The following is a 13,578-nucleotide window of genomic DNA, read 5'->3' on the forward strand; positions in this document are numbered from 1 at the left end:
AAAACCTATGGATTATTTCCAATCCAGCCTCATTATTCCTATTTAGTTATCCCTGAGGCTGTATCAATTGTGCATCCACGACAACCACCCTAACTGGACCACCTGCTGTTTCTCTCTCCAGACTCCTTTCTGTCCATGTCAGAGGACTTTAACATTCAACTTCTCAGCTTGTGAATTGCAAAACCCCAGAGAGCATTGTTCAGTACACACTGCATGCATTAACCAGACTCCACAGCTTAACTCAAACACTCTCTAAGAGATAACATCATCTTTATGTAATAATAGAACTCCTCTAAGGTGGGTAATACCTATCTTAGAGAGCTCTGGCTGCCATAACATAATACCATAGACTGCGTGGCTTAAACAACAGAGATTTATTTTCTCGTAGTTTTGGAGGATGAGAAGCCGCAGATCAGCATGCCAGCAGATTTGGTTGCTAGTGAGAGTTCTCGTCCTGGGCTTGCAGATGGCTGCCCTCTTGCTATGTCCTGACAAGAAAGGGCCTGTCGTTGGTGCTTGCACAGAGAGGGATAGAGAAAGGAAGAAAGAGATAAGGGGAAAAAAGGAGGGGTGAGTGAGAGAGAAGTATTGAGAGAGTGCTTCTTCTATTAGAAGTCACTAATCCTGTCATGAAGGCCCATTCTCATTACTTACATAACCCCAATTACCTCCCAAAGCCCCATCTCCAAATAACACTGGGCTTGGGCTTAAACACAGGAGGGAGCGCATTCAGTCAATAACATCACACTTCAGGCTCCCCCACATTTATCTCCCTCACACATGCAAAATGCATCCATCCCATCCCAACAGCCCCCCAAATCATAATTTGTTCCGGGATTAACCCTACAGCCTAAATCCAGAATGTCATCTCAATATCATCAAAATCAGATATGGGTGAGAACTGGAGGTATAATTCATCCTGAAGCAAAATTGTTTTTCAACTGTGAACCTGTGAAACCAGACAGCTGGTTAATGTGCTTCCACCATACCATGGTGGGACAGGTTTACGATAAACACTACTATTCCAAAAGGGAGAAATACAAGGAAAGGGAGATGGGTCCCCAGCAAGTCCAATATCTAGTAAGGCAAATTTCATTAGATGTTAAAGTTCAAGAATCATCAATCCTCTTTGGTTCAGAGGGGGCAGTTGTCCCACTTCTGTGGCTCTGCTGGGTTGCGTTACAACCCCCAGGCTGTGAGCTCTCTGGTTCCATGGCTTTGCAGGATGGACTCATCTCCAAGACTTTGGTTGAGGCCTATCCAATCTGTTAAAACCAAAATGGTGGCCCGGATGATCTCTGAATTAATTGCCTTTCGGGGGTCCTTCTTCCCCTTTCTTGAAGAAAGGTGTAAGTTTACATCCTAATAACACTATGGCTCAATCCTATAGGATCTAACAAGTCTGACGGCCTTTCTTTACTTTGTCCCATCTCCATCCCCTTCCATTCAAACTGGCTGTATTCAATTTATACAATCTCAGTCCCACCCTTGTGTTCTCTCTCTCTCTTTTTTAAAGATTTTATTTTATTTGTTTATTCATGAGACACATACACAAACACAGAGAGAGAGAGAGAGAGAGAGGCAGAGACATAGGCAGAGGGAGAAGCAGACTCCATGCAGGGACTCCAGGATCACGCCCTGGGCTGAAGGCATGTGCTAAACCGCTGAGCCACTCAGGGATCCCCTTGTATTCTCTTTTGAATGCACTTATTATTTATTTTTACAAAATGGTCAGGCTAATAGTTTTCTTAATGATTAAGTTCTGGTTCCTTTTATATATATATATATATATATATATATTTATATTTATATATATTTATATTTATATTTATATTTAATTTTTAAAGATTTTATTTATTTATTCATGAGAGACACACAGAGAGAGGCAGAGACATAGGCAGAGGGAGAAGTGGGCTCCCTGCAGGGAGCCCGATGTGGGACTCGATCCCAGGACTCTGAGATCACGCCCTGAGCCAAAGGCAGATACTCAACCACTGAGCCACTCAGGCATCCCAGTTCTGATTCCTTTTAACCTAATAGTTCCTCCCTCAATTAATCTCTTTCTTATGTGTTACACTCCAGGAGGAGGCACACTGCTTCTTCAACTTATTGCTTAAAAATTCCTTTGTTAAATATCCAATTGCATTGCTCCCAAGTTCTCCCTCCTACAACACAGGAAAATGCCAAAACAATTCAACCAAGTTCTTTGCCTCTTTATAACAAGGATTGCCTTTCTTCCAGTTTCCAATAAAATATCCCTTATGTCCATCTGAGAACTCACCAGGATGGTCCATCATGTCCATATTTCTACAAACATTCTGTGCATAAGTATTTATGCACTCCCTGAAAGGATGGAGCCTTGCTCTCTCACTCTCCTCTTCCTCAGTCCTCACTAGACTAGCCCTAATATCCATAGTTCTAGCACACACCTCAAAAACCCTCCAGCCTCTGCCTCTCACCCAGCTCCAAAGCTGCTTTCACATTTTTACATATTTGGTCCAGCAGTGTTCTACTTCTCAGTATCAAAATCTGTGTTCAAATTACCATCTGACTCAGTAGTCCCACTCCTGGAAATATATCCAAAGGAAATGAAATCAGGATCTTGAAGAGCTATCCGTACTCCTATGTTCATTGAAGCATTATTCACAATAGCTAAGATCTGGAAACAACCTGAGCATTATTCAACCATGAATGAGTAAAGAAGACATCTCTCTCTCATTCTCTCTTTCTCTGTCTCTCTCTCTGTCTCTCAGTGTTGTATTATTTAGCCACAAAAAAGAAACAAACCCCACAGGGACATCTGAATGGCTCAGTGGTTGAATGTCTGCCTTCAGCTCAGTGCATAATCCTGGGGTCCTGGCATTAAGTCTTGCATCGGGCTCCCTGTAGGGAGCCTGTTTCTCCCTCTGCCTGTGTCTCTGCCTCTCTGTGTGTGTCTCTCATGAATAAATAAATAAAATCTTAAAAAAAAAAGCTGAACCCATAGAAAGAGACAGTAGAGTGGTGGTTACTAGTGGTAGGTAATGGTGAAAAAGGGGAGATATTTGTCAAAGGGTACAAACTCTCTATTATAAGATGAGTAAGTTCTAGGATCTAATGCTATAGCATAGTGACTGTAGCTAACAACACTGTATTACATACTTGAAAGTTCCCCAGAGAGAAGATCTTAACTGTTTTCATTCCAGAAAGGAAATGGTAAGCATGTGATAGGATGAAGGCATTGGCTAACATAATGGTGTCCCTCCTTTTACAACATGTAAATCATCACATTGTACACCTGAAACTTCTATAGCATTATAGGTCACCTATCTCAATAAAGCTGGGAAAAAACAAAACAAAACAAAACAAAATCTATCTAAGCTTAGGCTTCCCATAGCAGAATACTAAAAGCTAGGTGACTTAAATAACTGTTACTTATTTTCTCATAGTTTTGGAAGTTAGGGAATCCAAAATCAGGGTGGTGGCCAATTCAGGTCCTGGCGAATTGGGGATTCCTAGGTCTGGGATGTCTGTCTTCCCACAGTAGCCTCACATGGCCTTTCCTTGGTGCATGCTCATAGAAGGAGACATCTCTCTCTTCCTCTCCTTATAAAGCCACTAAAGCTGGGGTGCCTTGGTGGCATAGTTGGTTAAGTGAATTTCTCTTCCCTTCTGCTCAGGGTATGATCTCATTGAGGTGCAATTGAGCTCCTCATCGGGCTCCATGCTCAGAGCAGTATCTGCTTGAGTTTCTCTCTCCTCCTTCTGCCCCTCCCCCCACATTCTCCTTTTCTCTCTCTCTGGAATATACAAAATCTTAAAAAAAAAAAAAAAAAAAAAAAAAACCTCAAACAAACCCTAATGCTATCCCAAGGCCCCACTTTCATGAACTAATTTAAGTCTAGCTACCTCCCAAAGGCTCCATCTCCAATGCCATCATTTGGCATTCAGTATGTGGGGCTTCAATATGTGAATACATTGGAGATACAAACATTCAGTCTATAGCAATATATATTTGAAGCTTGGGTTGAGTCTTGGGCCAAAACTCATGGACTTTTGGTGAGCAAGACAGATTAAAGAGTGCAAGTAGCATGTCAATCCAATAGAGTAATAGCTTGATTGTGGAACTAAAACTGCATACTCTATCCAACCATACACAGTGGATGACATTGCTGGCCACCTTATACCTGGCGGGACCTGGCTTTTTTTCCCTAAGGGGCAGAGTACTCGTTAAGCAGAGGAAAGAGTACAATAGCTGCCAACTTCTCTGTCCACCATGACTTTATCAAAACCAGTAATTCTTCCTGGCTTACCCTTACTTACTTTCTTGGAGGGAAACAAAAACTAAGACAAAAACTAGGGATCCTGAAACTTAAAAGGACAGTGATCGCCAAGTATCCACTGAAATTAATTGGGTGCATGAATGATTGAGTAGAATTTTCAATGATCTTGGTGCTACTAGTGTATATTGTTTTCTACTAAATGATCAGGTTTTCCTTGGTTGTAGCTGAATCGCCTTCCAGGGAAAGAGGTTGCTAAGCTGTCAAACTGTGCAGAGTGGCAGTTGGCCAGGTTTTAAAAACACCTTTCTGGCATGTCTGTTAAGTAGTTGTGCAGTATCAAAAGTCTCAGGTTCTCTCTTCACTTGGCCCTGAAGTTTAAAGCAGAGAGGCAGAATGAGATGTCAGGCACAAGTCCCAGAGATTCAGGATGAGTGGAAACTCGCGAAGGCTTGGGTGAAGTGCGTAATTGTTTCAGAATTGCTTGCACATGTAGTGGGGCAGTTTGGCAGCTCTGGGATGAGTGAGGTCTTCCAAGCTGGGACCCTGAGATGGGACTGGATGAAGGGTTCTTGGTATGGGTAAACTGAATGCCCAGTTTAAGACTTGAGTGAAACTAGCTTAGGGAAGATGTGGAAAAAAAAAAAAAGTAAGGTATATGATCCAGTTAAGGTCTATATGGAGGATACTTGTTATTTCTATATTCCCAGAGGTACATCTCCTCTTTTCGGTGGAGAAATAGGGCACTGGTGTAGGCAACTTGATCCAAGTTGGGCCAGTCATTGTACATCCTCACCACCCGTTGCTCACCCAAGCATTGCTAGTCTATATGGTGTCTTTCTTCGTGTGAATCTGGAAATGACTTTGCTTCTTGAAAACACTTTACTTCTATTTACGAAAATTCTCATAATATACAGATTTTGGAGGAAAAAACTTGTTTTACTGCCACCTGCTGGATATTCATGGCAATGAGTATACAAATGGATGTCTTCTGTAGCAATGGCACAAATCTGTTATGAAGCTTTGCACCAAACCAAGTCACAAAGATTGGCTGATGTGTCCATATCCTAAGCTAGACCTATCAAAGTCTTCTCCTGGAAGCTTGCTGTGATGATCTTTTTCTTTACTAGTTGCAAAGTTTGTGAAGATGTGAGCCTGGATGTAACAGTGACCAAATTTTAAACTTATGTAGAAATGAGCTTAAGAGAAAGAAGCCATCTACAAAGAGGGGTTAAGATACAGGAACAGAAAGAAATAGTCCCAGTTATCTTAGAATTTCTGGCTCCAACTCCACTTAAAGATATTTCTACCCTTACCTTTCTTTGGTTTGGCTACAAAACAATGTCCTTTGTTGAGTTAAGCAAAAGTTCAGTTTCTGTCACATGGATAAAAAGTAAAAAACAGGGGCACCTAGGTGGCTCAGTGGTTAAGCATTTGCCTTCGGCTCAGGTCGTCATCCCGGGGTCCTGGGATCGAGTCCCACATCGGGGTCCCCATGGGGAGCCTGCTTCTCCCTCTGCCTGTGTCTCTGCCTTTGCCTCTCATGAATGAATAAATGAATGAATAAATAAATAAACAAATAAAATCTCTTAAAAAAAACCCCACACAGGTATATATTGACTTTGGACGTCAAGTAAAGTTAACTGACTATAAAGTTGGAAAAGAGCACAAGATGAGATACTCTGAGGTAATCTCAGTTTTTATACTCAAGTCATGTGTGGAATTACCTAATTGTTCCTTCTAGAACTATGTTCTGTTAAACTTAGTCACTAAGTACCCTCCGTAGTGTAGATTCTTGCCTAGAGTAGCCATTTAAAAAATATTTGTTAAATTAATCTCAAAACGCATAGAGAAGGACATTTTATTCAGTATTTTCTTTCCTTGTCAAGTATCTATTGAGCAGCTGCTTTGCTGCAATAGACACAGTTCTACTTAGAATACTTCCATTTAAACTTTGAGATCCCATTTTTTAAACCAACATGCATTTCTAGAATAGGTGGACATCATGCCCAAAGCAGTTAAGAAAAAGGAGGCTCTTCTCCAAACAAATGGAGACCACTCCACAAAATGTAGGAGTCCACATTTAATTTGTTTTCTCTAGATGGGAAACATTGCACATAGCATCTAACCTCCCAAAGCCTGAGTTTTCTCATCTCAAACACAAATATCACTAGATGATCTTTAAGTTTTACTCTGGCTCTTTTCAGCCTGAAGTTTTCTTTTCATCTCTCAAACCAGTGATTTTCAGAAAGTGGTCCCTTTCCAGCAGCCTAGAGAACATGTTGAAAAGCAAATTTCAGACCTCACCCCAGACCCACTGGATCAGATACCCTGGGAGTGGGGTCCAGTAATCTGTGTTTTAACAAGTTCCAGTGCATGTCAGAGTTTAAGAACCACTGTCCAGACATATGCCATGTATTTAATAGTCAAGGTATATATGGAGAACTTTCCTTATTTCTCTCTGATGTGTTTCACTAACAACATTTTATCTTTTTGCTACCTATGCCCTTCACCACTCTCCCCTACAATCCTCAGTGAAAACTATTTTGGTCAGAGTAATGCTGCCATTCTTTTTTTTTTTTTTCATTTTTTTCAAATCTCTCTAATAACTTTATTAGATTTTACAATGAGAATAAATTCATGCAAAAGAAAAAAAAGAAAACCAAAAGTATCCATTAAGAATGATGTTATATTACGCACATCATCCATTGTTTGAGAATCAATGAACATCTTTCAGGTAATAAGTCAGTAAGAGCCACTGCACCAAAATGGGACAAAGTATTTGGAAATATTCTTGAACTCTTTATGAATTCAAGATTATGTCAGTGTTATAACATTTCCTGCAGGCTAATAATTAGGGATCGATTGCAATAGATTACACATACACAAACATACATACACACACACTCAAGAATACTGATAAGTGCTTGTAACTAAAAAAACAACCACTAGATGATCTCCTATAATTATCCAATCCTTCTTGCTGCAAAACTCAGAAAATAGAAAGACACAGAAGAATAAAATGCTGGGTGCGCAGTCACTTCTGTGAATAAGACCTTCCTTTACTTTCTTTTAGAGATCTGTTATTGTGTCTAAGTTTGTAAGTGACGAGGTTTGAGTATGTACCTATATGTAGGTAGTTCTGGTACCTAAATAAATTTATGGACAGATTCATCAGAAATTTTTACTATGTGTCACTTTTGCTCTGTGGTCCCCATAATTTAGCTTTAAAACATCATATATGAACTCCTGAAAGAGTCCAGGATGAGCCAAAGGGATGAATGATTTTTTTTTTCCCCATAGGATAAAAATAGTAGAAAGTAAATAGACTTTCTGTATGTGTGTGTATATATATGTTTGTATCCTTTTCATTCTTCTTCCTTTACCTCAGTATTTTTTAACTCTCTCTGTAAAAGTTTCCTCTTTAGGAATATTTTACTCATACCTGCGTGGTAACTGGAAGATAGTGGTAGCCACCACTGCTGAGCTCCTATAAGCTTAGTTTGGGTTTGGAAGTCAGTTTTAACTTTTCCTCTTCCAATGGACTCTATACTATATTCAGATATAGACATAGATAGGTGATAGCTATTATTTAAGAATAAGTTATGATATGGGTGTGGATGGTGTGTTTTTTAGAGTAATAAATATAATTCAATTTTGAGCCAGCAATGGATATCATAGGACAATAGTTTTTTTTTTTTTTAATCTTTAGTGAAGGAGATTCAGAGTAGCATAGGTATTGTCTTATATTACAAGAGAATTGTTCTGTCAGTGGGAGAGAAAATACTACTTCTTTCTTCTCCAATATTCTTGCCTCAAACCACTATACTTTGAGTTTGGGGGCTTCCGTATTTACCTGCTTGCTACTGAGTGTCAAAAATTCAAACTGAGAGGAAAAGCACTTTTTCTTTTTTTCTCAGATGATCTCCTGCCATTTCTAACCATTTATCTTTATCCACAGATGATATTTAAATCTACTTTCAATTATTGCTTCTTTTTTCTCCTCTCCAATTTGCTTACTGCACACTGGTTTTCTTATTCTTTCTTTAATTGTACCCCAGGAACCTCTGCCTTCCACCATTCTTCTTTGTCCTCTGACTTTTCAATGTATTTTTCAGAGCTGTTATTGTTTTGACACCATTATCTAAATTTCTATTTTTTTTTCTGTTGCCTCTTCCTCCCTTCCCCCCATATTCCATACATGGCTTGCAATGATTTTGGAGTTAAGACTTAAGGAAGTCAGAAGAGAAGAATTGCCAAGGGTTCCTGGTCTGTAGAAACTTGTTGCAACCAACCTGAGTTGTGAGAAGGAAGAAACAAGGCCTTGCTAAGGCATGACCAAAATGGAAAGCCTATTAAAATAATCATTTGGAGTCGTGTGCACTGAAGACAATAAAGTGCAGCCATCCTACCAGGTCAGTAGCTAACAGCCCATGGGTTTGTTACTAAGGAAATTAAAACTTTAGCTAATGAGAATGGGAGCCACCTACTGAGAATGAAACTGAAGGCTTCCTATTAACTCCCCTCCCTGGGTCCTTTTGACAACAACAGTCAGAAAGTTATTTCCTATTTAGTAGCAGAAAACGTGAAATGGAGATTAAAAAAAAAAAATTTGATGGAAAAAAAAAAGTTGGAGGCACTCTTCTTCAACTCTTCTAAGAGTTGCAGACTTCTTATCCCTCTACCGAAAACATACATCAGCATAGGTCATGAAAACAGAAAGGTAAAAAATAAATAAATAAATAAATAAATAAATAAATAATAAATAAATAAATAAACAAGCAAGCAAGCCGTCCCAGGTAAGTACAGGCAAGATGACTTAGACGGGGTGGGGGTGGGGGATTTTTGGTGTGGGAACTTCCATCAATAAATCCGCTATTAGTTTTGTGGAATGAGCAGGATTAGCAACCTCTTTCAAAAATATTGCTTGAATTTCATTCTTCCAGGGGGGAGAGGGGTTATCATTTATGCACATTTCTCTCGCTCTCTCATGCTCTCTCCTGAGCAAGTAGGAACACCTCTGTTTACCTCGTGGGTCACTGGGAGAGTGACTGGAGCCTTCGGCCCCTCCTTGGGTGCTGGCTCCACTGCGAGGGGCGCTTTCGGGCGCGCGACCCCAGCTCCCGGGCCTCCTGCTGCTCTCCCCACTCGGTCGGAGAGTGGCGGGGGAGGAAGGAGGCAGCGAGCCGGCCGGCGGCGGGAAGGCCCCCCACGCCGCAGGCTGCGGAGCGGAGGGCACCTCGGGGTCCCGGGCGGGCAGGGCGCGGGCCCGCCTCCCCGCTGGCGGCCGCCGCGGTGCCGGGCGAGGGCTCCCGCAGGGCCGGGCGGCCGTCTCCGCGGGCGGGAGCGAGCGCGTGTGTGCGCGGGAGCGGCGGGCGGCGGCGGGCGGCGGCGGGCGGCGGGCGGCGGCGGGAGGAGGCGCAGGCGCGCTGCTCGCCCGCCCGCAGCCCCGCGCCCCGCGCCCCGCGCCCAGCGCCGCGGCTCGCGGAGTAGATGGCAGCACCGCGGCGCGGCCGCCCTGCCGAGCGCCGAGCGCAGCCGCCCGCCGCCGCCCGGGGAGCGTCCACCATGCGGGGGGGTCGGGGCGCCTGCGGCCGCGGCAGCGCCAGGGACGGGGGCGCGCAGCAGCCTCCGCTCGCCCGCCTGTGCTGACCTGCCTCGCCTGCCCCCAGAGAATGTCAGCCAAGCCCAAGGGGACCCCCTCCTCGTCCTCTCCAGCCGAGGGGCCGCCGGCAGCCTCCAAAACCAAGGTGAAGGAACAGATCAAGATCATCGTGGAGGACCTGGAACTAGTGCTGGGCGACCTGAAAGACGTGGCCAAGGAACTTAAAGAGGTGAGAGGCGCGCGGGTGGGGAGGAGTTCGTCACCTTTCGCCCCCTCGGCGCCCGCCCCGCGTTCACTGGGCACCGCCGTTTTTCTTGGCTCCTAGAAAACTAGAGAAAGACGCCTGCACACGGACTTTCTTTGCTCTGGCGACTCCTGAGAAGAGTTTTCGCACTTTTTTTTTTTTTTTTTTCTTTTTGATCAGGAAGAAATCAACTAGTGTTTTAATCGATGGACCTGAGACGGTGGGAAGGGCGAGCGCGCGCGCGCGTGTGCGTGTCGGTCGGCGAAGGCGAAGGGGGCTCCCTGGGGGTGTGTCGACGGAGGGGGACATGGGCAGCCCGGCCGGAGCGTGCCCTGCCCTCCTGCTCCCCCAGTCTTTGGCAAGCCGCTCCTTGCCTGGCAGTCTCCCCAAGCCGGGGCTGGACGGGGGCCGGGGTTCGGGCCCTGGGCCAGGCCGGGAGGCTCCGGCTCCCCTCCCAGCCTCTCGAGCCCCCGCTGGAAGGGAGGCGACCCGGGCTGCAGGCAGGGGAGCCCGTACTTGGGGATGGAGAGGGGGGTCCGGGACTTCCTCACTTTGGCAGCTCCTGAAGCATCCCCCCGCTCTCTGAAGGTCGCTCGCAGTAACTCGGGGGCCTTCCTGCCGGCCACCTCCTTCCTCCCTCCGGTCCTGGAGCCGCTGGGCGTGGAGCCTGGGCAGCGGCGCGCGGCGGTGAGAGTGTTCGTGTGGGGGTGTGCGTGCAGCAGGGTCTTGCCACTAGCGTCCCGGCTCCCGGGAACCGGACCGTCTGGGTCCTTTCCCGCCGCCCCTCCCCCCGCCCTGCCTTCCGCTTCTCCCCTCCCCACCCCTGTCCCTGGTGACTGGGGTTGAAAGAAGCCCAGGCGGTGTCGGGGTGGAGGCTGCGTAAGTCCGGCTGCTGCTCCCGGCGGGAGGGAGGGCGGGGTGGGGTCTCCCGCGAGCCGGCCCCGCGGGCAGCCCCGGGCGTCGCCGAGCGGGTGGCGGGGGCCGAGGCGCTGCTCCGCTGCGGGAGGGCGGCCGCGCGGTGCTCGGCCCGGGAGTCCGCACCGCAGTTGTGCGAGAGCGGAGACTGTAACTTCTAAGGTGGTGGGAAGGCGAGGACTCCGGAATTTGTACTCCCGGGTTCTGAGCCAAGCGGGAGGGGACTGAGGGTTGTTAGGCCGTCCGGCCTCTCGACGTGCCCCTGTCCTCCCCACTTCGCCACCCCCACCTGCCCAGCCCAGATCCCTCCCCCCCGACTTCCCCTCACCTCTAGGAACTGAGCTCCGCATTTGCTGCACCACCTGAAAACCTGTTAACATGGCCCATTCGCCGGCAGGTTGGGTTTGCCAGTGGCACGTGCCATTTCTGTAGGTCGTTGCAGAGACAGAACGTAATTACCACTGGGGTCCTGAGAGTGGAGATTGTTGGAGCTGCTGAGTGCGAGGAGCCAAGTTGTCGGCGCTGGCGGGGCTTCCGAGGGGTCGTTGCTGCACAACTGCCTGGTTGACGGGGGGCAGGTTACGCGTTGAAATCCAAGTCTAAAGATGCAGTTCGTTTCTTCTGTGTTATTCTTTTATTTGACACCTTTGGCAGGCTGTGTTTCCATCTGAAACGTTATGGCGTTTCGAAAAATGAACAAATGTGGGCACGTTCCTTTTGGCAGAATTGTGCTTTATAGTAGTGAAGGTTTCTACACTGGGGGTGTGGGAAACTCCCATCGCAAAGTAACGTGTTTACTGCCTTAGGGAGGAGGCTGAAATGGACAGAAAGGCAGTCAAACGTCTGCCTCTATGGGCACATGCTTCCGTACCTTATGATGTGTCACTCCACTCTCTATTTTAGACAGAATAGATAAGGAGGAACTGCAGAGAGTCCTGGTTCTGCTTTGGCTCATTATCCTGTAGACATTTGGAGACCAGGTAGATCTACAGTGAAACCTTTAACCTCCCGGTATGGTTCTTGATTAGAATCGCAAAGAGGTCAGTCAGGAAATCTGTGAGTCTCTTTCATTCTTTCTGTCTTCTTTTATATGAGCATTTGTAAGGGAAAAAACAAAAAGAGGTCGTTTACAAAAAGTATGGGGAAGCATAAATAATGTACAACCAAGTAAATGAAAGGATCTATCTTGTAGGCAGATCCAGAGATAAAATTTTGACTTAATGCTTTGGAATCTTTGATTGGCTGCCAGGGCCTGTTTATGTAACAATCTTACCCAGAGAGTGAAATTTATGAATGATAAATGGTGTGAGGTGGTTGTTAATTACTTTTGTGAGGCTATCATCCAAAGTTTACACATGGTGGTGTTCTACTAAGGCTGAATCTCAGAACATTGGCCATTTATATAATGTGAATGATAGTTATTTTGAGAACAAATATTTATGGGGTGTGTTTAACCTATGACATCTTGCAGTTGTCCAGCATTCATCATTGTAAGATAGTACTGCACATGTGATTGAACATGTCTCTGATGTAGTTTTGAATGGAGTAACTTAAAACTTTGTAAAATTGCAAATCTTGGTCTCTATATCTATGACTTGTGAATTTCACTGCGCATCAGTTATATTCAATATTCTGGCAGCTTATCATTGGTGTGTATTAAACATGAACTGTTATATTTAGAATTCTAATTCTTTTATTGGCAATGCTGTGCCCTTCGACCATACTATATCTTGATATAAATTAGGGAGTTCTTACTAACTTGGAACAAAAATTAGAAATAAAAAAAAAAGTGATTATGACTAGATCACTATACCAGTCACCATATGGTATTTGTTTTTCTTTTTTTGCTTTTTTATTCTAAAATGCAATATCCTTTTTTGAATATTCTATTTTTTATTTTTGCATAAACTCCGTACCAACAGTATTGGACCTTTGAGGTTATTTTGAAATTGCTTTTCTTTTTAGGAGTTTTCTGGACTTGAGTCATCTGAAAATCCAGGTGTTGGAGTAGATTCAAACATAGTATAACTGCTTGAAACACTTAACTAATTAGAACAAAACTCCACATTATAATGAGTTTATGATTATTTATTTATTTATCCATTGCTTCATCATTTATAATTGGATTATATATTGGAAGAAGAGGAACAGCATTTCTCAAAGTCTTAGGGCAGTTTTATTCTGCCCTCAGCATTCAGTAAAATCTCAAATGACGTGACTTCTCAGAAATAATAATAATCTTTTGATCTTCTACAGTATAATGGAAAATCCTTAAGGATAACAACATATTTATTTAGTGCCTACTATGTGCCAAGTGCTATGTAATCTTTATACATCTACCAAGATAAATAAGTTGTAGTTTCTGGTCTCACTGAGCTCAGAACATTAGTTGCAAATGCATTTTTCCTGTCTTTGAACATCAATGGTATAAAAAGGCATTACTGCTTTTAGTGGCTACTCTCTTATCTAATAGGCTTGAGAATAAGAAGCAGAATTGAAAATAAGAATTAGTGTATGCAGATTTATACAGTGATATTTGCTATGTACTTAGTAGG

At 44.2% G+C, this 13,578-nt stretch overlaps 1 protein-coding gene across 11 annotated transcripts in view; it reads left to right on the top strand.

Moving 5' to 3' along the window:
- Positions 1–13,578, top strand: part of PRR16 (proline rich 16) — a 198,630-nt gene that overhangs the window by 13,298 nt on the left and 171,754 nt on the right. For 4 of the 11 annotated variants that reach the window (XM_038551901.1, XM_038551895.1, XM_038551898.1 and 1 more), the window contains exon 1: positions 9,992–10,093. Coding sequence is in view for 3 of the 11 variants with exons in the window: in XM_038551892.1 (XP_038407820.1) it covers positions 10,631–10,795 (165 nt within the window). In the remaining 8 variants the exon portion in view is untranslated. Of the gene's footprint in view, positions 1–8,487; positions 8,675–9,810; positions 10,094–10,520; positions 10,796–13,578 lie in introns of those variants that run through there. The other 7 variants (XM_038551894.1, XM_038551908.1, XM_038551893.1 and 4 more) reach the window with 7 other exon arrangements.

Source organism: Canis lupus, chromosome 11 (genome assembly GCF_011100685.1).
Source record: "Canis lupus familiaris isolate Mischka breed German Shepherd chromosome 11, alternate assembly UU_Cfam_GSD_1.0, whole genome shotgun sequence".
Classification (NCBI taxonomy): Eukaryota; Metazoa; Chordata; class Mammalia; order Carnivora; family Canidae; genus Canis; species Canis lupus.